Raw genomic sequence first — 22,185 nt, 5'->3', positions numbered from 1 at the left:
TTTTAGTTTGAAAAAACTTCTGATCATTTATTCGATGCTGCCTACTTTGGCCAAACCGATGCGGTGGATGGTGTTTCCGAGCGTATTATTTTGGGCATGCCGGCCGCTATAGGCACTGGACTCTTTAAATTGGTACACAATCATGAGGACACCGCATTGCCTGAAATACAAGCACCCATATTTTCCTCCATGGCCGCCTAAATTTAAATTGTTTTATGTTTTATATTATAAAGTTTGTCGTAAGTTTTATTAAACAGAATTTAAAATAAAAATTAATATTTTTAATGTGTGTTTAATATACATATATTTAAAATTGGCTTTATTTTGTTAAATATTTGTTTTCATTGCTGTTTTATAAATCAATTTTCAAAGTCTTCTGCTCACATCAGTTTTCTTTTTAAACTCCAGCTGACCTTTTTATTTTGTATATTTCCTTTATATCATTAAAACTAGGTACCTCTAAAAATCTCTGGGTATGCCAAATTTGTTTTTAAAAATAAATCCTTACAGCCTCGTCGGCAGTTTGTTCGACGGGACAATAGGGGCACTTTAATATATGACCATTACTTAGTTTATGTAAAGCATCATTGGAAATCACATGACCACATGCTAGTTTTTTGGGAGGATTATCTTCTGTGGACTGCTGCCTTAAAATGGGACATGCAAATATAGAATGATAGCGATATTCAGGATCCAAATCGATTTCAATGGGCAGTTCATCACGGCCACTCCAAATGTTCAAGACTTGACGGGATTGCATGACCTAAATGAAAAAAAAAATCCAAAAATATTGATTTTTTTTAATTATATTCAATACTGTTTAAAAACTGTTATAGCTGAAAGAAACTTTTAGTTATAGTACTTTTAAACCCATTTTTTCTTAATAAATATTCCGAAACTCACCTGTTTTATATTCAACAATGCCGGCAAAGCAGTACATCCAGCATTTATAACCACCGACAAAGCCGAATTCTTACTAATGCCCAACGTATGACAGGCATCCTTGAGAAACACATACGAAGCCTCAGTCCAAGTTTCATTTGAAATCAAATGTTTATAGGGAGAATTCTCAATGCCCAAAGGCAAATAGATAAAACAACCCATCAAATTGGGTATTTCATGTTCGAATCTATCAATGAATTTATGGAAATTATTGCGTGCATAAGCAATGGCCTCGGCCTGAGCCGAAATGCCTTTCGAAATAATTTGCAAAAATGCCAAACGATGTAATTTAAATTCCAACGAAGAATTTTTCGAAATCAATTCACTCGAATAGCGGGAAGTCCATTCTAAGGCCGGCTTGAGGTCATGCTGTTGTATGGCCTTCCAAATGCGATAGATTTCGGCAAAACTACGTTCTGAATCGAAAACTTCTTGAGCCATATCTTCGGGCATTTTGGATTCCTTAATCAATAATTGAGCAACATCATCCATGCCTTGGCGGCAATAATGTTTGGCAATGACCTTGTTCAACAACATCATATTTTCTTCATCCTGCAGAGCATCAGTGCGTGTGGTGGCCGTAAAGTCGGAAACAAAATTGCGGTCAATAACTTTGCCCACCTTGGAGACGGCACCATGCAGATCGCGATGTTCACTGGATAAACGCTGTAGTTTTTCATTGGTCTTTTGCAAGGCCTCAGTGATAATGGCTATTTGGCTGTCCGTCAAACGTGGGGGAGATGCTATTCAAATTTAAATATTAAAAAATCTAATCTTTATCTTTCATTTCATTTAACTTACGTTCCATTTCAACTTGCATTTCGGCTTCATCGGCCATGGGGTCATCTGTATCAACCTGGGTGCCTGTATTAATAGTTCCCGTCATTTCCTGTTCAGCCTTGCCCAGGACTTGCATTAATTCCTCCAGCAAAGAAGCCACATCGCCAATTTCGGCTGCTGCATTCTCTTGTATTTCTGTAAATTTACTTATAACACGATCCAATTCTTTTTCTACAGCTATTATAGGCTCCAATTCAGACGAGGCCATTATCGATGTTTGCACTTGTTACAAATCGTTTTATTGGGTAAATTTTCTACGCGTTTTTATTAAATATCTTATTTACACGACTTTAAGCTTTTCTATTATTGCTTTTATTTTTCTTTTGGTATAACTCGATTTTTGTTTTATTTTTTTTATTGTTTGTTTTTAACAAAATGTTTTATTTTTAGGAGCAATAAATTAAAAATTAGTTTTCTTTAAAAACAAGTCTGAAAATTTTCTTCAACACAATGGAATTGTTTTTGTTATGCTTAATATGCACTTTTCATTTTGGAAGAAAAAAAAACGGAAAATAAACAGTAAAGAGAAATAAGGAAAAATAAACAGAGCAAAAGGTTGGCAACGCATTTAACCCATAACGGGTCGGCTACATACTACATACAGCAAAACTATATCGCGGGTGTATATTCAATAGCCACATCTTAGATTTTCTTGAAAATTCGTTTTTGAAGTCCAAATATTCAGCAAACAAACCCAAATCTGTGGTTTATGAATTAAACACCCTCTATTTATTAGTTGTATTTATTTAAAATTAAATTTTGTGTACAAAAAACCCTACAAAATTAACAATAATGGAAAATGCCCGAAGATATCCAAATATTTTTTTTTTACAAATTTAGATAGATTTTAATATTCCTCATAAATAAGCAAAATAAACAGATATTTCTCTGCTTAAAACGTGTGTTTTTTAAGATACACTTTTATTAACCCCTTCGCTAAAAGCATTTATTGTGAAGCCTAAGAAATCTAATATATTAAATGTTTGCTAGGAATTGGTTCTAGGAATTCCAATCAGTATTTGATTTTCAAAAATTTGGAACTTAAATGCTTTTTTGGGTTATATTCAAAACCATATATTCGGTTCTAGCTGTTAAAGCAAAACCTTTTTATATCAAAAACATGGATTCTGGATCCATTATTACTCGTTTGTTATTTTTGGTTAAGAATTTTTGTAAAATTTACGATAAATACTGATAACTATACAATATTTCAATATACTTTTATATTTTCGAATTATTTAAACCGATTTAATTATCCGTGCTAAACAATCTGGCTCCTCTAATGAAATGTTGCCAACTACCAAGATTTATTAAATATGCCTTGCCAACTATTGTTTAATCAGGGCTGCCACAAATAAGCCATCCTACATTTTCAGAAACTTTTTAGGGGAAATTCTAAAATTTATAAAAAATATTAAATTAAACAAATTTAATGAGATTTGTGAAACATCCTGGTATATGCTGCATAAATTTTGTTTATATTTACTATTACATATATTTTTTGATAAAATTTTTGGAAAATATTGCTTTTTAATTTGTATTTTTTTGCTGATCTGGCAGCCCTGGTCACATTGCACTTTGCGCGTTGACAGTTGGAATTGGGAAGAAGAGAAAACATTGTTTTGTTTTTTCTGGCGTATTTGTGGTAATTCAATTAGAATTTGTAAAGAAATTTTGCACAATGAGCGAAAAAAGGAAAAACAAGAAATCAGTAAGTAAATTTCTATAATAAAATCCATAAAGCTCCAACCAGTAATAACTTTTTAACTCTCACAGAAAGAAGAAATTGCCAAGGAGTTTGATTTGCCCGAGCGCAAATCAAAAATTGCAACAATTATGAAGCAAGATGGCCAGGCTTACTGTATTTGCCGATCTTCTGACTGTTCCCGATTTATGATGTAGGTTATCATTAGACTTTACACAAACATCAAGTATTTAACATAAATTGCTTAATTTTTTATTACAGCGGATGTGATGGTTGCGAGGAATGGTATCATGGCGATTGTATCAACATCACCGAAAAGGAGGCCAAACATATTAAACATTATTATTGTCAGAAGTGCAAAGAAGATGATCCCACATTGCAAACTGTTTTTCGTGTAGTGCCGGTGGAAAAAACAGCCAATCCTATGGGAGCGGTAATGCCCATGGAACAGGAAAAGCGTAAAAAGTCTAAAGATCTTACCGCGACTACTTCGGGGGATGTGCCGGCTAAAACTAGCACTAAAGTTAACCGCTGTGGCACTTGTGAAGGTTGTCGTACGCCCAATTGTAATAACTGTGAGGCTTGTCGCATACGTGTGGGCCATAAACCACGTTGTGAAAGACGTGTTTGTTTGGTACAACTTCAGGCCCAAATGTCATTACAAATACAACCGCAAATTGTACCTCAACAGCAGCAACCAGCCCAACCGAGACCCGCTAAGAAAAAGGAAAAGCCAGTGAAAGATCGCCAACGTAAAAGAAAAAGATCCTTGACCCCCGAACCCTTTATTAATCCAGAACTAGAAGGCATACGCCAATGTTATGGTCCCAGTTGTAGGCACAACTCTCGTCCCCAATCTAAGTATTGTAGTGATGAATGTGGTTTACGTTTGGCCACCGCTCGAATATTTCAGGTGCTACCACAAAGAGTACAAGAATGGAATCTAACGCGTTGTCGTGCCGAGGAAGAAAACAAAAAACAATTAGATCAAATTAGATCTAAGCAAGCTATGGTACGTTTTGCTTTGGCTGAGTTGGATAAAAGACACCAGGAATTGGATATGATTGTGGAAAGAGCCAAACATTCGTCATTGGATCCAAATTTCCAAGAACACAATGACATTGAAGATGAACAGTCTATGTACTGTATTACATGTGGTCATGAGATTCACTCAAGGACCGCCATCAAACACATGGAAAAATGTTTTAACAAATATGAATCGCAAGCTTCTTTTGGCAGTATTTTTAAAACACGCATTGAGGGTCAATCCATGTTTTGTGACTTCTATAATCCAGCAAGTAAAACTTATTGCAAACGTTTGAAGGTTTTGTGTCCTGAACACTGTAAAGATCCGAAAGTTAGCGATACCGATGTTTGTGGCTGTCCCTTGGTCTTAGATGTATTTACGCCGACGGGGGAATTTTGTCGAGCTCCCAAGAAAAGCTGTTACAAACATTATGTTTGGGAAAAGATACGTAGGGCTGAAATTGACTTGGAGCGTGTTAGGCAATGGTTAAAAATGGATGAGCTGTTGGAGCAGGAAAGACAAATAAGACATCAAATGGCTTCCAGGGCTGGTGTATTGGGTTTAATGTTACATTCCACTTATAATCATGAGGTTATGGAAGAGTTATGCCGCCAACAGCAACAACAATTGGCTGCAGCTCAGCAGCAAAAACAATTAATGGAAAAGTAATAGTAATAATAAAAATAATAAAACAACAGGACGAAAGTGTGAAACTTAAAAAAATTTATAATTATAAAAACTTTACAGTAACATGAAATAAAATGAAAAAATACTAAAATTTGACAGCATTACAACCTGGTATTGTGTTTAAAACCCATAACATAAGGAGATTTCATAATACCGCTCATCATGTAAGTTTTAACAGTCTCCGAAGGTTCCATGGCATTAACAAAAATCGTCTCTTGGCGTTGTAACAAATAATCCGTTATACCTTTCTCCTGCTGATTAAAAAATCTCATCTAAAGGAACATTTTATTAGATTTGTTTTTTAAATATCTTTAAATTATTTTTATATAAACCTCATATCCATAATAAGAATAAGTACCCAGCAAAAAATAATGGAAGTGCATCTTTACATATGACATTTTAATCACATCTAAAGTTGCAAATGAATCTTTTCTACCTCTGAAGATGTGATTTTAAATATGGGTATTTGACACTGAATTATAAATATTTCGTTGATGTAATTGTTTCCTACATTTTTTGAATTTTATAAAATTTATTAAAACCTGTAAAAATTGGTATACAAACAATTTTTAATCATTAAAATTAATCAACCATTGTTTCATATATTTATGTTTTGTAATGTACATATTTTATTTACTTTTTATAAATTTAAAAAAAACACAAAAGTTGAATTTGTTTACATTCAGACAGCTGATTAGTGTTGTTATTATTTATGATTTATATTATGGTTACTAATTAAAGTTGTTAACACAAGTACCCATACATTAAGTACTATTAATAACAATTTGTAATAATATGTAATTTAAACCCGTTTAGAATTGTTAATAATTAAACATATTTTTATTTTGCAAATAAAACAATTATTTTCCTAAACATGTAAGTCAATAAAATATTATTTTGTTCAGTGGTTCGACTACTCGTTCTTGTACGAAACCGAGTAACCGCAACTATTAATTTGAATGCCTTCATCACTACAAAAACGACGCGCAAATTCATATAAAAAATTTAAACACAAAACTGAATAAGTCGTGAAAAAGTGAAAAAATAATAAAAAATTTATTTATTTGTATAAAAATCTCAGGTAAGTTTAATATGAGTTCAAAAAGATCTTTCAAAAGAAAGATCCAGAGTGAAAAAACTCGCCTTAACAAAATTTTAAATGCTTCCATCACTCAAACTCCAATTGAAACTTCAATTAATGTCCCACAGTTGGAAATAAATGAGGAGTATAATTGTATACAGGAATCGCCACAAACCTTAAGGCAGAAGCTCGCGGGTTGGTTTATACAATATAACCCATCATTAGAATGTTGCAACAGCCTCCTTAAAATTCTAAAAGCCGAAAATATGGATGTACCCATTAGTGTTGGTGGCCTCATAAAAGAAAAAAAACAATGTTTAGAGAGAACCGTCGCACCAGGAAAGTACATCCATATCGGCTTAGAAAATCAACTGTTAAAAGCAAAGGAGTTGTTGTTGCAACATTCCAATGATGAGATATTATTGGATATTGGCATTGATGGCTTGCCACTGTACAAAAGCTCTGCGATAGGATTGTGGCCGATTCTAGCAAAAGTTGTTGATCAACCCCAAATAGACGTCTTTTTGGTAGGAACGTATATTGGCAAAAGCAAGCCAATAAACGTCAATACCTTCCTTCACAGCTTCATAGAAGAATTGAAATCATTAAAGGTAGATTTTAAAGTAAATGAAAGGAGCTTTAGGATTAACATCAGGGCCTTTATTTGCGACACCCCCGCAAGATCATTTATTTGCGGCACAAAGAGCCACAATGCCTTAAATGGATGCCATATGTGTCGCCAAATTGGTGTCCGAATTGGGCACCACACAGTCTATTCAGATTCTGTGGGCACAAGTAGGTCAGACTTAGATTTTAAAAATAAAATTGATAGTTCTTTTCATAAGGATCTTAATTTGGAAATTGGGTCTGATCTAGAAGATGCAGGAATTGGAATGATCACACAGTTCCCGTTAGACTGTATGCATCTTCTAGATCTAGGTGTGACAAAAAAAATATTGACGCTTTTATTAAATAATAAAAGCAATCAAAAAATACAAAAATTTACCAGATCAGAAATTTCTAGTAAACTTATTTCATTTGTTCCTTTTATAACATCTGAGTTTGCCAGGAGACCAAGATTACTTGACGAAATGGCAAGATGGAAGGCTGTTGAATATAGGCAAATAGCTCTTTATACTGGCATAGTATTGTTACGAGATTTTGTCGATTCTGATTTTTATGAACATTTCTGTTTATTTTTTGTCGGATACAGAATATTTGTTGGTGCTGAAATATACAACGAAAACTTGTCTTATGCCACTGCTAAAGATATGTTTGAACTTTTTGTAAAAAACTTTTCAAAATTTTATGGTGAACAAAATCGTTCATACAATATTCATAACGTTTTACATGTGTCAGATTGTTATGAAAATTTTGGCAATTTAATGAATATTTCGGCTTACGAATTTGAAAACTTTTTACAAAAATTAAAACGATGTATTAAAATGCCCCGACATATAGGAAAACAAATTTTCAATAAATTTTCAGAAAAATCGATAGTTTTACCAAAAGACGTTAGGAATATTAAAAAATATAAAAATGGGGATGTAAAATCTGTTTACACAAATGATTTCACATTCAAATCAAAATTCCCAGATAACATATGTTCCATTAATAATACCACATATATAACAATAACCAAAATTTTTGAAAATGGATATTGTTATGGAAAAAAATTTGTAAATATAAAAAGTTTTTTTGAATATCCTATAAATTCTCTGGATATTGGTATTGCTTTCAGCGAAAACTGGGAATTAGATAAAATTGAAACCAAATTTTGCATAAACGATTTAAAAAAAATCCAGTTACTTCCCTATAAGGAAGGTTCTGTATTAATTCCGCTGATTTAATAAAAAATATTTTTTTTAGGATTCAAAACAATGAAGAAAGTCATGCTCAAGAAGCCATTTAATGAAGATCAATCCGACATATATCGGAAGATAAATACGAAACTTGATCTGCTTACTGGTAAGTGTTCAGAATTATTTTATATTTTATTTTACTAATAATAATTTTTTTTTTTTAGAAAACAATGAACTATTAAAAAAACAACTTAAAGGTAGATAGACATAGATAATTTTCATTATATATTTTATTTTAATATGTGCACACGTGTGTTTTTTTCAGAAAATAATGATATTTTTAAAAAACAGCTAAATGGTATACAATTTTATTTTCCTTCTCAAATAAATGCAAAATTATAATTATTTTATAATTATTATAGAAATTCGAAATCAAAATGCTTTGATTCTAGATGCCTTAAGTGAAAATAACGTTGCATTAAAAGATTTCTTAAAAGATAGAAATCCAAAATACATAAAAACTTTTCCAATAAATAGAATCGAAGAGTTGAATGACTTGGAGCGAAATATTAACGAGAGCAACGAAAAGGAATATGTAAGTATATATCATTAATGGTTAATATAAATTCAAGTCTAGATTAGACTATAAACTAAACTACAGACTAGTCTATAGACTAAACTATATACTAGCATAACCAATAGATTTGTTTATGGACTAATTTATAGACAAGAATATAAACAAATATATATACCAGACTTGTTATGTAATACTTCGCAGAAGCTTATAAATATTTTTTTTTCATTATATTATTCAGATTTCATCTATAAGAGCAATAGCCGGAAAAAGAGGACTAAAAAAAGGCCTTACAGACATTTTGTCTCACAAATTGTTGGTTGACTTTAATGTGGAAGGAAGTCATAATAAACAGAGACTTCTAAATTACCCAAAATTTGTTAATATACTATTTCGTAAGTATTTAATTTTAATTTAATTTACAAAATTAATATTAAATTATTTCATTATTGTTTTTCAGAAGGAACTTATGATGAGAATAGTTCAGAAAAATCTTTTAAGAATACGTTAAGAGACGCTTTAAAGTTGGCTAAAAATAGATTTTTTAAAGAAAAAAAATCTATAGAAAAGGCAAAAATATCTATAGACTCCCCCAAAGATGGGGATTCGGAAAAGGTCTTGCAACTCACAGACAATGAGTTGGTATTAAAATACCCCTCAATTTTTTAGTTCTCAGCAATTTTTTTTTTTATTTAATTAAATATTGAATTTGCTTTATTTTGTACCTGTTTTTTAGTTTTAAAAAATATTATATTAAATATAATTAAATTATTCATATTTCTTACTTATCAACAATTTGTTTTGTATATATTCAAATATTGAATTAAATTTATTTTATTTATCCTATTGAATATGTACCTCCAATTGAATATGTACCTGTTTTTTTTTATTGAATGAAAGCCTTTAATTTTAATAAATATTAAATTATTTATAATTAAATAATTCATATAATTGCAACTAATTAAACGAAAACTAAAATATGTTTTCTTTTAATTAAATTGTGATTATCACATTTTATTAATTTTAATGAATTTTAGGTTTTAAAATGCTAAATTTTATAACTACATTAAAATCAATTCATAAATGCTCAATTACATCACTTTTTTTCTATTATTTATATTTCCATCCAAGATGCCAAAAAATATAGGTATCCACTACCTACATTAAAATAACACCTTAAAATCGAAATTTAATCGCATCGAAAGCATCGAATTTATTAAGTAAAAAGTTGTCAAAAATGTACAACATCCCTCCAATGACAAGCTAATGTAAAATTCATAGCTTTTTCACCAAAATTGGAAGTACATCAAGCATGCTATTTGTTGTGAAAATTCTGCATCTTCTTCCTCACTTTTTTTGCTGGGTATGACTGGGTTTACCCAAATTGGGCGTATTTGTTAGCCTGCGCATGCAAGTCTTTTCCGGACATTTCAAATAAACCAATTTATTGGGTGGTATTTTAAAGTTTTCCAAAATATCTTTAAAATCTTGTAAAGTATTTGGGAAATTTACTAAAACCCAACCACGACTTAAACAATCTTTTTCTAATACACGTCTGCTAATAATATTTAGTAGGGCCTTAGATTTAGCCAAACAATTATTATAATAAAAAGCTCTTTGCAATTCTCTATCTAAAGCATCATTGGGATGATCATCATCACCTCTTAAATGATGATATATTAACATTTCAGCATCAACTAGCAAGAAAGAATAATGATTACTTATTCAAATCCTTACGAAATGTAAAACCTACTTAACACCAAGTTAAATCTAGTAACTAAATTATGGGCTTGAGTTTTTCTACCTGATCCAGGTCTACCAAACAAAACAATGCGATATAGAAAATTTGCAGACAGTTCCAAAGATTTTACTATGCCATTTTGGCCTTGATTTAAACAATCTTGATATATTTCGTTGGCTATACGTTTGATATTCTGGCCAATCCATTCTTGGGGATCTAGGGGTCTTAGTAAAGCACATTCTACTAAAATTTTCTGTAACATGTTAAAAAATCACAATGGCTTAGGGAAATTTGGAAATGATTTTACTTACTTTAGCAACCTCGATTAATTTATGCTTTTCAAAGTACACCATAGTTTCGGCAGCATATTCGGTTAATTTATATTCGGTATTGCTTAAAAGAGTCATGTTTAGGAGAATTTTAAAACTTTGAAAAAAATATATATATTTTTATTGAAAAAATTAGTTTATGATGTAAAAAACTGTAAACTATTTGTTACCGATAGGAATTTTTATCAGACATTATTTGTTAATCTTTATTATAATCTTCACCATGAGTGGTAGGCTATCCAATGATAATCATTTCAAAGACCTTTCCAATGACACCATAGACATTCGGACCGACAATGGATCAAAATTGGGAAAAATATTTTTTAATCCGAATTTTTTTACATAAAATTATTTTTCCCAGTGTATTTTAGACCAGCTGTTGCTCGAAAAAAACCAGCTGTTCCCCAAAGCTCCCCCTCCCAAAAAAGAAAAATTAACATTTAGTAGTAAATATTGCGTTTTTTTTAATTATCAACATTCCCTAGTACACGAGTGTTTAGTTAGTAAAATATGTCTATAATACCGCCGGTTACTCGTCTTTCCTCTTCAATAATAAGAATATTGGGCTGTAATCCAGGGCATATGACCCTGCAGGGCACCAATACTTATTTAGTGGGAACTGGACAAAAGTAAGTTGATGTTATTGAAAAAGAACAAAGTCCATTTCAAATAAATCTGTGATTTTTCTCCCTTTTCAGACGTATTTTAATTGACACCGGTGATCCGGATGTTCCAGAATACATAAAACATTTAAGTGGTGTATTAAAGGAAGAAAATGCTTCCATTAGCACCATCATATTAACCCATTGGCATCATGATCATGTAGGCGGTGTTAAAGATGTTTTGAAAATTTGTGCTGATAAAGGTTTTTATCTCGATTTGTTTAAACTTAAATCATGCATGTCATCAAATGTTTTTTGTTTTATGGGATTTCATTTATAACTCTTATTTTTGTGTTTTTAATTGTTAAATTAAATTATTCTTTAAAGTAAATATTCATAAAGATTGTCAGGTTTACAAATACCTAAGAACTGATGCCCCAGATGTGTGTCCAGAGATTCCAGAAGAAGTTAAGCTGGAAAAGTTGCAGGATCATCAGGAATTCGAGGTAGAAGGAGGCAAAGTTAAGATTGTACATACTCCTGGTCACACCACAGATCATGTAGTATTGACCACTCCCGAGGGAGCTTTGTTTAGCGGAGATTGCATCTTGGGTAAACTTTTGAGAAAAATTAGTTTACTTTTTTTTTACTTAACTATATTAATATCTTCAAGGTGAGGGTACTGCTGTTTTCGAGGATTTATATGACTATATGAAAAGTTTGGATAAGATTTTACATCTTAAACCCTCGATTATATATCCCGGTCATGGTAATGTCATTGATGATCCTTTGGATAAAATCAAGTATTATATAAAACATCGTAATCAGCGTGAAGAACAGATTTTGGATTTCTTTGTACAACGTCCACAACAAAAATGTCAGGCTATGGATGTGGTTAAAGTGGTGTACAAAGAAACACCCGAAAAATTATGGCCAGCAGCAGCCTACAATGTCAGTCATCATTTGACAAAATTGCAAAAGGAGGGCAAATTACAACATTTCCTAGAAGATGATGAGGATGTTTATATGCATCAAACTTCCAGTAAAATATAAATACAAGTGATATGTAAATACTGTTTCTTTCTGTTCGTTTGCTTGCTATTTTTATGTAAATAAAGTTGTTATAAAGATGTCTTTAGTGTGTCCCTTTTTAAGTTGAGTAATTGATATTTTATTGAGAATAAATTTGATTGCTTGGGTTTATTCATTTTTATAACAGTTTTCTCACTTTCACTTTAACAAAAAATCTTTACATCTAAACTTTATTCGTTAACAATATGCAGCAACTCTGTTAAAAAACCTTACTTTTCTTCCTCCGGTTTAAATGTGATAGTTTCGTCCTTGAAATTATGCACTTTATCAAACCATATATCATCGGGTCCTTCCGTGACTTGCTCAAAACTTGTGGGGAATGGTGGTGCTGTTTTATGTTTACGCAATGGTAATATAGTATCATAGATATAAACTAAACCATTGGTAGAGCCAGGTATGGCACTGCCATTTACCCACATAACATTGTATTTTGTATTGATACGCCAAATACGTAGACCCTTAGAGATGCGCCATCTATTGCCCATGTGACCGGGCATTTTTGTACCAGGCCAGACACGACCCTTTTCACCACCACCACCAATATTACCAGCACGACGATGAGTCTTAGTAACACCATGAGAGGCAGGCATACCTTTGAAACCGTGACGTTTTACAACACCCTGGAATCCATGGTCGACTCTGAAGGAAAAAAAAGGATTTTTTTTTATTAAAATTTGAATAGGATAATTAGTACAGAAAATTGTAAATTCTTATTGGATATTTGAGCCAAGGATAAATTTTTGTTGGATACTGTCAGCAAGATTTTTTTTTAAAGGACATTTTTTACATCTTATTAGCAATGTATGGTCATAATTTAATTTATAAAGACTCTTCTTACTTTTTAAAGCAAATTTAAAGATTTCACTAAAATAAATTATCTGAATTTAGAAATCTACTTACGTTTTTCCTCTAACATCTATATAATCGCCCACTCTATAGTGTCCCACATTCAAAGGGGTACCCACTGGTATTTCAGCCGAGGGAGATACCAAAAATCTTACTAAATGTTTCTTGGGCATTAAACCAGAATCCTTAAATAAACCACAATATTCCTTAGTCAACACTGAGGGATCACAACTTTCAGCGCCTACTAGCAAACAGCCATAATTACTCAGATTAGATACATTGGGTTTTTGAGACGGCTTGTATTCCTCTGGTGGTATATACTTAATGACATGGTTATCTACAATTTGCAATAAGGTGGTACGTATTCTTTCACCATTTTTAAGCCACAACGGATACTGGCCAATTTTGCGGGCTATGACACCAGTACGACGGGCAGTATCTGACCAGGGTTGCAGTTCTAATTCTTGGGTTTTAACCAATTGTTCACGTATGGACTGGTCATAAGAGGGCACGCCCTTGATTAAAGCAGGAGGACCAAATTTATCTTGTACAATTTCTTGCACAAATGATTTATTTTCGGGAGTAACTAAATTGTCGCGCATCTAAAATTGAAAACAAATAAGTATATGATTAAACTAAGTATTAAGTAAACTCAATGTAAATAAAAACCTACCTTGCGTTCTTTTCTTAAGAACCATGATGGATTCCTTAAGTGTGGCCGGCTTAATTGACCCTTTTGGCGTACTTGTGTAACAGCCACAGGCCGCAAACTAAAAAATATCCCAACCAAAAAAATTGAGGTTAGATAATCTTAAATTTATACAGAAAATTCACAAACATATTTTATTAAAAATACCTTAATTTATTAAAATCCACTAATAAGGTTCTCAGCATGATGTTTTATTTCCTATTAGCTAATTATTTATACATAAAATTATTAATTTTCCTTTAAAGAAACAGGAAAATTGTAAATACTTGTTAAACCTTGCCGTTTATTTTTCTTTTTCTCTCTTTCTAGTCTTCTTCTTAATCACAGCTGTTTAGTTTTCAAAAGAGTATGTTCAGTTTAAGAAGAATTGAAGCAAGTATTGTTTATATTACCAACAAACAAGGATGGTCAGCTTAATTTTATTGACATTTTTGTGACAGTTTGCAAAAAAAGAATATCTGTAGAATTTTATATATTTTTAGTGAATTGGTGGAGATTTTTAGAAAAAAACCATAATACAGCCTGCAATAGCAAATATTTAAGTAATATTTAATAAAATTACTGCAGGCTTAATGTAAGATTAGCATAAAACTTGAAGAATTTAGAAAAAATTAAACAAAGTTTTTTTATAACAACGCGTCATGGCAGGCATGAATAATTATTCAACTTTAATGTAGGCAAAAAATATAATAATAAGGAAGCAATTTTTGATATGTGTATTTGTGTAAGCTAATATTTTGGTTATAATTCTAATTAAGGTATGCCACCAATCAGAGACATGTAAATGCCGAAGATGAAACAGACAATTTAGAAACCCGGCCGGTGAGACCACGTAATATATTTACTACTTCAACACCAGCAGATCCCTCGACTTTGCCACCTTTAAATATACCCATACAAAGATCACCACAAATGCAGTAAGTAAATTCTAAATTATATAAACTTTAGCTATAAATATTTGTATTCCAACCAAGATTTCAAACCAGCGATGAGGAATATCACGTATATTTGGAAAGTTTAAGAGGTATCCATGATGGCATGGCTGGTGGCATGAAAACTGTCAATTCTGAAAGAGATTTATCGTTGCCTTTAGATAAGCATAGAGTTTTAGAAAATTACTATGAAAGTCAAGAAGATGGTAAGTGATTTTTGTTATAAATTTGTTTTAAGTTTGTTACTTTTTATGTTCATTTTACTACAATATTGTATGTGTTTGTTTCGTACCCCTTTTTCCTGTAGTAGAAGATCCTGAGAAGCTAAATATGAGTTCTTTAGGCTATAGCGATGAAAAACGTATGTAGTTTATAAACAAAAAAAATTAACGTCTTCTGCATGTATGGTTAATAACAAACTGAATATTAAACAAGTAAGAGAGCTATATTCGGTTGTACCGAATCTTATATACCCTTCACCAAAGTACACTTTAAGATAAAGATTGAAAGCAATTTTTGTTTAAAAAAATTTTTGGGTGAAAAAATTTGTTGGTGAAAAAAAATAATTAATGAAAACATTTTTTTTTTAAAAAAAGATTTGGATAAAAAATTTTTCTTTGTAGAAAAAAAATTCGGGTTACAAATATTTTTTCCAATTGTTGGTAAGAATTTCTATGCCGTTATATATGTCAATAAAGACGGACATGACAGTATCGACTCCACTATCTTAATGGGTTAATAACGGAATGACAAACTTATATATTTACGACTAATGGTGAAGGGTATAAATATTGGTTGAGGCAGAAAATATTTTCTCTGTATGCAATTTTAAACTGAACTCTATGACATTTTGAACTAGCGATAGATTTATTTAACATATTTTAAACTAGCGCTGTTATTCTATAAAAATTTAAAGCCAGCTGGAGACCTTTTTTTATTTTTTGGTTGAGGACTTTGGATATTTTGTTAAGCAAAGTTTAAACTAATAGTAAATAACTAAAACTAAAAGCTAGATTCAAATATTTTCTGTATTAACTGTGTGGCCTTTCCCCTCTTTGCTTATTTTCTTTTTTAAAATATGTAAAAACTTGGCTATAAAATTTTGTTTGTTATTTATTTGAATATTTTTTAGAAATCTCAATACGTAAATATTTGGGTATTGGTGTACAATGGGTTAGCTTGGTAACGGAAAATTTACTCAGTCATCCCTTTATTGTATTGAGGCGTCAATGTCAAGTATACAATGCCTCCCAAAGGTAGTTAACTTAAAATAATAGCATTTATAAATATATGTTTTAATAATAAATAATTATTTTTGCTAGATATCATTTGCATCCTTTTGCTTTAATACCCTCCATAATACATCTGCATAGACGCCAGGGTGTTACCACATTATGGAAAGGTTTAGGCAGTTGTTTGTTGGTAAGAGGCATGTCTATGGCCATGGATGATATTTTATCGAAATTAACCACTTGGCCCAAGTAAGTCAACAGATTTAAAATTAATAAATAAATCACTTTAATATTTTTAACAATTTCTTGTTGTTTTTAGGGAAGTGGATAATCGCACTTCGTTGAAAAGATTTGGTCAACATATTATACTAAAAAGGTAAACAAATAATTTATAATTATGTTATAAATAAAACTAAATCAACAGTTTTTCCTTAACAGCATCAGCATTGCCTTGGTAATGCCATTTTATGCCGCCTCTTTGGTAGAGAGTGTGCAAAGTGATATAGCTAGCGAAAAGCCGGGTCTATTTGATGTTTTCCGCGAGGGTAGTCTACGTTTGTTATACTGGAAATATCCCCAAAAAGGACGCATGCTGCCAGTATGGGCTTTAATTGGTCCCACTGTATCTGTGGGCATAACAAAATATTTATTTAGGTAAGTTATATAGTTCTGGTTCTGGATTTTTTTAAAAAATTATTTTTCATCCAAAATTTCAATTTAATTTTTTTTCACCAATTTTTTTTTTTTTTAAAAAAAATTATTTTTATCAATTTTTTTTTCTGAAAATTTTTTTTTTTAAAAAATTATTTTTCACCCAAACTTTTTTTGTGAAAAAATTATTTTTATCGAACAATTTTTTTTCTGAAATTTTATTTTTTCCAAAAAATTTATGTTTTTGAAAAATTATTTTTCACCCAATTTTTTTTCATTCTCACTTCACTTTTTACAACAATTTATTTAACTCTTATCTTATCCAGCTTGGTTATCAAGGGTTTATCCTCACGCATAATGCGTCGTCGCATACAACATGCCCAGGAGCGCAAAGGTGCCAAGTTTAAGGATGACTCCTTGGAAAATCAAAACGTAGAAGTCTATTCGAATCTTATATCCATGCTGACTACCGAAGTTTTTTTCTATCCCTTGGAAACTATATTACATCGCATACAATTGCAGGGTACACGTACCATTATAGATAATTTGGATAATGGTTATGCGGTGGTGCCCATCTTAACCAACTATCAGGGAGCCATAGATTGCTATCGCACCACAGTGGCCGCCGAGGGTTTCTCGGGTCTTTATAAGGGTTTTGGTGCCATCGTATTACAATTTGCTGCCCACATTGCAGTGATTAAGCTCACAAAATGGATTGTTACTCAAATAACGGAAGTTATATCAAATCGTCCTCCTCCCAAAGTAGTTCAATATTATAATTTAGATCGTGGCATGATTTCAAACTCAACAACGATATCGCCCAGCCTAAGTTCGGCCAGTGATTTAGATGCCAATAGTGTGGGCAATCGTTCGGTGGATTAAAATCACAATTGTGCATAATATTTAAAAAGCGTTTAAACAAAATTTTTGTAAATGGCTTAGTTTTACTAACTATATACTTTCATGCTCTCTTGAAGTTGTTTTTTAAATCTGTGTATAACTGAACTAAACACATTTGCAGTAATACTTATATCTACGAGTTTTCTATAGTAATTGAACAAACAAAAAAAAAATATTGAGTTGTACTGTGATACTTCCGTTACACATTTTAAATCCCTCCCTCCCTGTATTTATGATGAAGCTTAAATAATTTTTTTTTTTAAAGTTTAACATATTTTGGCCAAAACTATTATTAAAATTCTTAAAAAAAATCGAATAAAATTAAAAACTTATTTATTTCACCAAATAAAAATCTATGTATTAAATTAGAAAATGATAATCGAAACTAATAAATGTAAATTAATACAGAACAAAAATAAAAAAATCTCAATTAAAAAAATCAAGACTTTCTGAAAAAAAAACTATCAGGTATGTGATGGAAATCTATCGATTTCAACTGTATCTTTTTAAGTAGTGGGTTTTCAATTATATAGACAAAATATATCTTTAATCGTTCTTATTTATTGAGAACAAAAATTGTTTAGTTTTTGATACAATAACAAAACACCTGTTAAATTTTCACTCAAAATACACGCTTGGGAAATAGAAATTATACACATTTCTGTGAAAATTGTTTCACTTTTTAAACACAGGGTAAGAGTATCCCTTCTAATTTATGTTTACTTCTAATATATTTCATTAAAAACAGCTTCAATAATTTAACATTTTCTTTTCCAATTTGTTAAAAAAAAATCGAATTTTTAGGTTTTTGTAAAAAACATTTATTTTTTTTATCTAAATATACTTACATTTTGTTAAAACTATTAATAACAGCTAAGGAGTTTATGGTGTGTGTGATTAAAAACATTCTATTTTTTACCCTTGCCTTTGCCTTTACCCTGTCGTTTATCTCTCTTACCCTTGGCCACAAGAGAACGTTTGTCCTTCTTTTCACGTGGATCCACCACCTTGTAACGTCCCTTAACACCAGCCGGACGTCTAGCACGGCGACCAGTTTGATGTTTCTTGGCCACCACATAGGTAACTTCCTTCTTTTTCTCTTGAGCCTTTTTGTAAATCTTCTTAATCTGTTTGGCCTTCTCCTGGGCGGTCGCATCGGCATTTTCCAAAATCTTTTCGGCCTGCTTCTTAGCCTTGGCCAAACGCTTGACGGCACGCTTACGCTTACGGGCCTTTGCCTCCATAACCTTCTTAATCGGACGTACATTAAGTTCTTGGACCTTACGTTGATATTCTTCGGCCAATTCCTTAGGCACTGGTACTGGTTTAGTCATGTGCAACTCCTCGTCTTGCACAAACCAAGAGGGTAAAATGTCATCGTTGAAAGCATAACGATTCCAGGCAGCATCAATTAAATCACGTCGGGTCTTTTTGCCCTTAATCATCATGGCTCCTAAGGCCAGTTCTTCTTCGCTCAAACGTATTTTCTTAGGCTTAGGTTCTTTTGACATATCACCAGCAGTTTTTTCAGCACCCTCTTCCTCATCAACCTCCAATTCATCATCGGAAGAGTCACTTGAGGATTCAGAAGATGATTCTTTTTTCTCATTGTCATGACGCTGACGGCGTTTGGCTTTTTTACCCATTAACAAATTACTTTCGCCTGTATCCTGTGTTTCACCCAACACAGATACGCCTTTGCTCTTGTACACATTGGCTATACGATCCAAATCGAAATCTTCATCATCATCAGTGTCTATATTTTGTAGATTTTCCTTTTCATACCACAACTGTACCCTCTGTTGCCTTTTGGTATCCTTATCACGAAAATCACCCGATTTGATCAGTGGATGTTGATCCTTTTTCTTTTTGTTCTTGCCTCCTTTAGTGGATTGTTCCATTTGTTCATCATCACTTAAACCCAAGCCGTCTTTGTCCATATCACTTTCCTCATCCTCTTCGTCAGATACGTCGGGCTCATCATCATTTTCGTAATTGGCATCATCATCCATACGTTTGTCATCTTTGTCGTATCTGTAAGAAAATTTAAGAAAAAATTAAACTAAATAATGCTAACTTCTCGATGGAGTGATTTATAGGTCTTACTTCTTATATTTCGGCAATTTGGGTACCTCTGGCTGATTGCTTTCCACATCAAAATCTGGCACTACATCCAACATTTGATCCAACTCTTCTTGGGTTTTGACCATTTTCAAATCGAATATTTCTTGATCGACTTCTTCCTGAGGACCATCATCTCCCTTTATGACCATCTTCAAGTTCATTTTCTCTTGCAATTTGGCTTTTTCTTTCAAGGTCTTCTTGCGTTTGCGTTTCACATCCTTATTTTCTTCATCAGCCAAAGTGGAGATTTGTTTTTGCAATTCCTCATCTTCCATATCTTCAATTTCCTCTTGAGTTAAAGGACGTTTTGGGGCAGCATCTTCTTCCTCAATAACTTCGGTTTCTTTCTCCTCCTCTTTGAAATATTGTTCTTTGATTGCCTTCCACCAGGCCAAAAGACCCTTAATGTCTTTACGACCCAACACCTTGATATCTTTGCAGCATTCCAAAATTTCCTCTGTAGTTTTGGGATGATTGGCAATTCTTTCATCATCAATGCGTATCGAGCCAATGCCCTGCAAAGCAGCCAGACCACTTTCGGCCTGCATGAACTCGGTGGCAGACAAATCGTTTCTCAAAGCAATATCCTGCTCTGTATAACCTTCAGCTTTAATGCGTTTTTGCTTGTCGGGATGCAATAAGCTGCCCTTCTTGTTGCCCTCCAAATCGAGTTCCTCAAACACATACTTGGCATCCAATAATTTGGGATCAATACGATCGGGAGCCAAATAACCCTGGCATACAACGAAAATTTCAGCAGATTCTTTACGTGAAGCACTGGGCTTTGTGGCATGCACCTTCCTAAACAATTGTTTCAAAACCCACAACAAGGCATTGTAATCTTTAGATCTGAAAACTTTTGTAACAAACCAACCACCATTTTTCAGAAACTCTGTGGCCAACTTCAGGGACATTAAAGTCAAGCAAATCTGTTGATAAGCATCGTGCAACCAATTACGACCCACATTGGGAGCACCATCGTGCAATACTACATCAGCCTTCCAAGATTGCAACTCTTTTGTGAGCGAAGCCCTACATTTGTCAGTGGTAATATCTTCCACCAAACTTATGCAGCCAGGTAAGCCGCGTATAGGGAACAAATCCACACCAATGACTATACTGGACACAGGCATATTTTGTTTAGCCACCTGCATCCAACCACCGGGAGCCGCACACAAATCTATACATACTTGAGACTGTTGCAAGAAACCAAATTTACGATTCAGTTGTATCAATTTGAAAGCAGCACGGGAACGAAAACCTTTAAGCATAAAAATAAAATTATAGAAAATCTTTGCATGTCTCACATTTTTTGCCACAACTTACCCGTCTCTTTGGCCAATTGGTAAAACTTATCTTTACGGGCTTTTCCTACTTTGGATTTTTTACCCATTCTGTTGCTTTTTTAGTTAACTATTATTTTAAAACTTAATTTTTATTTTAACTCTATTAAATATTAATAAAATTCCAATAAAAATGCACAAAACCCAATGAGAGTTTAGTAGTGCACGTGTTTTTGTTGAAATAAATACGAAGTGTTGCTTTTTTGACACACGCTGTCAAATGAGAAATAAACAATGCAGTGCTGCCACATCAAATGAAATGAAAAATACAGTGAGAGAAATTTTTGTAGAGAAATAGTGTAAATTTAAATGTTTCATATTTTGTTTGCTTTTCTTAATTTATTTTATTTATGGAATTTATTTGGCCGGATAGGATCTTTCTATTCTGTGGTATATTGAGAACTTAATAAATATATTCTGGATATCAAAAATGTTTGGGCTGTCCGAAGCTTTACGGACCTTCCTTGGAAATTTCTGAAAATATTTTTTAGAAATTCCCGGTAAACTTTTGTCGGACTAAGTGAAGTAGGATTGTCTGGGCAGTTGAATATGTGGGGGTATCATGGGGATCCAGACCACATGTAGGACATACATTTGGGACGGCACGGTCTGTGCGGGACCAGTAGACACTACTGCTACATCACGACCTCAATGGTATTTCGCGGCAGAATTTTCTCCGAGTTTGCTATGGGCGGTGGGCGACCTCCACATACATGCATGTGGTATCCTGTGACCGCGGTAATGATGGCGTCTCTATCAATGTCGTTCAAAGCTGCGATATACGAATTGCTATTCAATGGAACCTGCACATACCTTTGTATAATTTCCTAGTATACACAAAGATCCTTCCTGACATGCCTGATGACATCCCTGTTCCTACAGGCATGTCAGGATGTTGTGTTCCTTTACAGGAAGAATCTTATTTTCCTCTTGTAGATGGTGTTCTGAGGTAATTTGCATGCAGTCTGTGATATTCCATAAGGCAGCTTTGAATATTTCTCCACTGGATATTACTCAGGGAAGGTG

At 32.6% G+C, this 22,185-nt stretch overlaps 9 protein-coding genes across 15 annotated transcripts in view; 5 read left to right on the top strand and 4 right to left on the bottom strand.

Annotated features, from left to right (window-relative positions):
• Window positions 1-285, top strand: part of Polr3A (RNA polymerase III subunit A) — a 31,463-nt gene extending 31,178 nt beyond the window's left edge. The window contains exon 10 of the mRNA XM_065510205.1: window positions 7-285. Within this exon, the coding sequence (XP_065366277.1) occupies window positions 7-201 (195 nt within the window). The 3' untranslated portion in view covers window positions 202-285. The remainder of the gene's footprint in view (window positions 1-6) is intronic.
• Sou (Souji) lies at window positions 279-2,213 on the bottom strand. The gene is made up of 3 exons (XM_065510206.1): window positions 1,744-2,213; window positions 904-1,685; window positions 279-763 (listed from the first exon to the last, which is right to left on the bottom strand). Exons 1-3 carry the CDS (start codon window positions 1,988-1,990, stop codon window positions 491-493), a joined length of 1,302 nt encoding a protein of 433 aa, XP_065366278.1. The 5' UTR covers window positions 1,991-2,213; the 3' UTR covers window positions 279-490.
• Window positions 2,214-3,379: 1,166 nt separating this feature from the next.
• On the top strand, window positions 3,380-5,302 carry LOC135957053 (CXXC-type zinc finger protein 1-like). The gene is made up of 3 exons (XM_065507712.1): window positions 3,380-3,493; window positions 3,559-3,680; window positions 3,749-5,302. The coding sequence occupies exons 1-3, from the start codon at window positions 3,464-3,466 to the stop codon at window positions 5,181-5,183; spliced, it is 1,587 nt and encodes a 528-aa protein (XP_065363784.1). The 5' UTR covers window positions 3,380-3,463; the 3' UTR covers window positions 5,184-5,302.
• LOC135958735 (adenylate kinase 8) lies at window positions 5,217-10,843 on the bottom strand. Its single transcript, XM_065509629.1, has 5 exons — window positions 10,711-10,843; window positions 10,412-10,652; window positions 10,010-10,355; window positions 5,534-5,654; window positions 5,217-5,473 (listed from the first exon to the last, which is right to left on the bottom strand). The coding sequence occupies exons 1-5, from the start codon at window positions 10,804-10,806 to the stop codon at window positions 5,303-5,305; spliced, it is 975 nt and encodes a 324-aa protein (XP_065365701.1). The 5' UTR covers window positions 10,807-10,843; the 3' UTR covers window positions 5,217-5,302.
• On the top strand, window positions 5,892-9,600 carry LOC135957054 (uncharacterized). 3 transcript variants are annotated; one of them, XM_065507713.1, is made up of 7 exons: window positions 5,892-6,282; window positions 8,152-8,250; window positions 8,309-8,341; window positions 8,410-8,442; window positions 8,507-8,679; window positions 8,900-9,053; window positions 9,119-9,600. In XM_065507713.1, the coding sequence occupies exons 2-7, from the start codon at window positions 8,163-8,165 to the stop codon at window positions 9,325-9,327; spliced, it is 690 nt and encodes a 229-aa protein (XP_065363785.1). In that variant the 5' UTR covers window positions 5,892-6,282; window positions 8,152-8,162; the 3' UTR covers window positions 9,328-9,600. The 3 variants fall into 3 exon arrangements, 2 of the variants coding, with proteins under 2 accessions (XP_065363785.1, XP_065363786.1); XM_065507714.1 differs by lacking the exon at window positions 8,410-8,442 and having other exon boundaries at window positions 5,893-6,282; XR_010576397.1 differs by lacking the exons at window positions 8,152-8,250; window positions 8,309-8,341; window positions 8,410-8,442; window positions 8,507-8,679 and having other exon boundaries at window positions 5,902-6,282.
• Window positions 10,844-11,175: 332 nt separating the features above from the next.
• Window positions 11,176-12,489, top strand: LOC135956713 (beta-lactamase-like protein 2 homolog). Of its 2 annotated transcripts, none has more exons than XM_065507280.1 (4): window positions 11,176-11,357; window positions 11,427-11,593; window positions 11,733-11,942; window positions 12,004-12,489. In XM_065507280.1, exons 1-4 carry the CDS (start codon window positions 11,239-11,241, stop codon window positions 12,381-12,383), a joined length of 876 nt encoding a protein of 291 aa, XP_065363352.1. In that variant the 5' UTR covers window positions 11,176-11,238; the 3' UTR covers window positions 12,384-12,489. The 2 variants fall into 2 exon arrangements, with proteins under 2 accessions (XP_065363352.1, XP_065363351.1); XM_065507279.1 differs by having other exon boundaries at window positions 11,718-11,942.
• An 89-nt stretch (window positions 12,490-12,578) lies between these two features.
• On the bottom strand, window positions 12,579-14,291 carry mRpL3 (mitochondrial ribosomal protein L3). The gene is made up of 4 exons (XM_065507090.1): window positions 14,125-14,291; window positions 13,942-14,038; window positions 13,323-13,870; window positions 12,579-13,061 (listed from the first exon to the last, which is right to left on the bottom strand). Exons 1-4 carry the CDS (start codon window positions 14,160-14,162, stop codon window positions 12,632-12,634), a joined length of 1,113 nt encoding a protein of 370 aa, XP_065363162.1. The 5' UTR covers window positions 14,163-14,291; the 3' UTR covers window positions 12,579-12,631.
• Window positions 14,292-14,405: 114 nt separating this feature from the next.
• On the top strand, window positions 14,406-18,116 carry Slc25A46a (Solute carrier family 25 member 46a). 4 transcript variants are annotated; one of them, XM_065508873.1, is made up of 9 exons: window positions 14,406-14,551; window positions 14,736-14,894; window positions 14,952-15,115; window positions 15,217-15,270; window positions 16,042-16,165; window positions 16,232-16,390; window positions 16,461-16,517; window positions 16,580-16,795; window positions 17,119-18,116. In XM_065508873.1, coding segments are annotated over exons 1-9 (1,491 nt in total). In that variant the 5' UTR covers window positions 14,406-14,549; the 3' UTR covers window positions 17,675-18,116. The 4 variants fall into 4 exon arrangements, with proteins under 4 accessions (XP_065364945.1, XP_065364943.1, XP_065364942.1 ...); XM_065508871.1 differs by having other exon boundaries at window positions 14,415-14,650; window positions 15,220-15,270; XM_065508870.1 differs by having other exon boundaries at window positions 14,416-14,650.
• Window positions 18,117-18,489: 373 nt separating this feature from the next.
• Window positions 18,490-21,299, bottom strand: LOC135956750 (pre-rRNA 2'-O-ribose RNA methyltransferase FTSJ3). Its single transcript, XM_065507321.1, has 3 exons — window positions 21,143-21,299; window positions 19,799-21,077; window positions 18,490-19,726 (listed from the first exon to the last, which is right to left on the bottom strand). The coding sequence occupies exons 1-3, from the start codon at window positions 21,207-21,209 to the stop codon at window positions 18,601-18,603; spliced, it is 2,472 nt and encodes an 823-aa protein (XP_065363393.1). The 5' UTR covers window positions 21,210-21,299; the 3' UTR covers window positions 18,490-18,600.
• Between the last annotated feature and the right edge of the window lie 886 nt (window positions 21,300-22,185).

This window comes from Calliphora vicina, chromosome 4 (assembly GCF_958450345.1).
Source record: "Calliphora vicina chromosome 4, idCalVici1.1, whole genome shotgun sequence".
Classification (NCBI taxonomy): domain Eukaryota; kingdom Metazoa; phylum Arthropoda; class Insecta; order Diptera; family Calliphoridae; genus Calliphora; species Calliphora vicina.
This window is presented reverse-complemented; position numbering and strand designations above follow the sequence as displayed.

Excerpts from the sequence above, each read along its gene's own strand:
- Sou (XM_065510206.1), bottom strand. The coding sequence starts at position 1,990 with ATGGCCTCGTCTGAATTGGAGCCTATAATAGCTGTAGAAAAAGAATTG. Across the intron at positions 1,686-1,743 it reads AATGCAAGTTGAAATGGAAC|CATCTCCCCCACGTTTGACG; the intron begins GTAAGTTAAATG and ends AAATTTGAATAG. Across the intron at positions 764-903 it reads CATTGTTGAATATAAAACAG|GTCATGCAATCCCGTCAAGT; the intron begins GTGAGTTTCGGA and ends TTTTTCATTTAG.
- LOC135957053 (XM_065507712.1), top strand. The coding sequence starts at position 3,464 with ATGAGCGAAAAAAGGAAAAACAAGAAATCA. Across the intron at positions 3,494-3,558 it reads AAAGGAAAAACAAGAAATCA|AAAGAAGAAATTGCCAAGGA; the intron begins GTAAGTAAATTT and ends TAACTCTCACAG. Across the intron at positions 3,681-3,748 it reads GACTGTTCCCGATTTATGAT|CGGATGTGATGGTTGCGAGG; the intron begins GTAGGTTATCAT and ends TTTTTATTACAG.
- LOC135957054 (XM_065507713.1), top strand. The coding sequence starts at position 8,163 with ATGAAGAAAGTCATGCTCAAGAAGCCATTTAATGAAGATCAATCCGAC. Across the intron at positions 8,443-8,506 it reads TTTTAAAAAACAGCTAAATG|AAATTCGAAATCAAAATGCT; the intron begins GTATACAATTTT and ends TAATTATTATAG. Across the intron at positions 9,054-9,118 it reads ATTTGTTAATATACTATTTC|AAGGAACTTATGATGAGAAT; the intron begins GTAAGTATTTAA and ends ATTGTTTTTCAG.
- LOC135958735 (XM_065509629.1), bottom strand. The coding sequence starts at position 10,806 with ATGACTCTTTTAAGCAATACCGAATATAAATTAACCGAATATGCTGCC. Across the intron at positions 10,356-10,411 it reads TAGATTTAACTTGGTGTTAA|TTGATGCTGAAATGTTAATA; the intron begins GTAGGTTTTACA and ends CTTTCTTGCTAG. Across the intron at positions 5,474-5,533 it reads ATTCTTATTATGGATATGAG|ATGAGATTTTTTAATCAGCA; the intron begins GTTTATATAAAA and ends ATGTTCCTTTAG.
- LOC135956713 (XM_065507279.1), top strand. The coding sequence starts at position 11,239 with ATGTCTATAATACCGCCGGTTACTCGTCTTTCCTCTTCAATAATAAGA. Across the intron at positions 11,358-11,426 it reads TTAGTGGGAACTGGACAAAA|ACGTATTTTAATTGACACCG; the intron begins GTAAGTTGATGT and ends CTCCCTTTTCAG. Across the intron at positions 11,594-11,717 it reads GAAAATTTGTGCTGATAAAG|TAAATATTCATAAAGATTGT; the intron begins GTTTTTATCTCG and ends TATTCTTTAAAG.
- mRpL3 (XM_065507090.1), bottom strand. The coding sequence starts at position 14,162 with ATGCTGAGAACCTTATTAGTGGATTTTAATAAATTAAG. Across the intron at positions 14,039-14,124 it reads GTGGATTTTAATAAATTAAG|TTTGCGGCCTGTGGCTGTTA; the intron begins GTATTTTTAATA and ends GATATTTTTTAG. Across the intron at positions 13,062-13,322 it reads ATAGATGTTAGAGGAAAAAC|AGTCGACCATGGATTCCAGG; the intron begins GTAAGTAGATTT and ends TTTTTCCTTCAG.
- Slc25A46a (XM_065508870.1), top strand. The coding sequence starts at position 14,619 with ATGGCAGGCATGAATAATTATTCAACTTTAAT. Across the intron at positions 14,895-14,951 it reads CAAAGATCACCACAAATGCA|ATTTCAAACCAGCGATGAGG; the intron begins GTAAGTAAATTC and ends ATTCCAACCAAG. Across the intron at positions 16,391-16,460 it reads AAATTAACCACTTGGCCCAA|GGAAGTGGATAATCGCACTT; the intron begins GTAAGTCAACAG and ends TGTTGTTTTTAG.
- LOC135956750 (XM_065507321.1), bottom strand. The coding sequence starts at position 21,209 with ATGGGTAAAAAATCCAAAGTAGGAAAAGCCCGTAAAGATAAGTTTTAC. Across the intron at positions 21,078-21,142 it reads CCAATTGGCCAAAGAGACGG|GTTTTCGTTCCCGTGCTGCT; the intron begins GTAAGTTGTGGC and ends TTATGCTTAAAG. Across the intron at positions 19,727-19,798 it reads AAATTGCCGAAATATAAGAA|ATACGACAAAGATGACAAAC; the intron begins GTAAGACCTATA and ends ATTTTCTTACAG.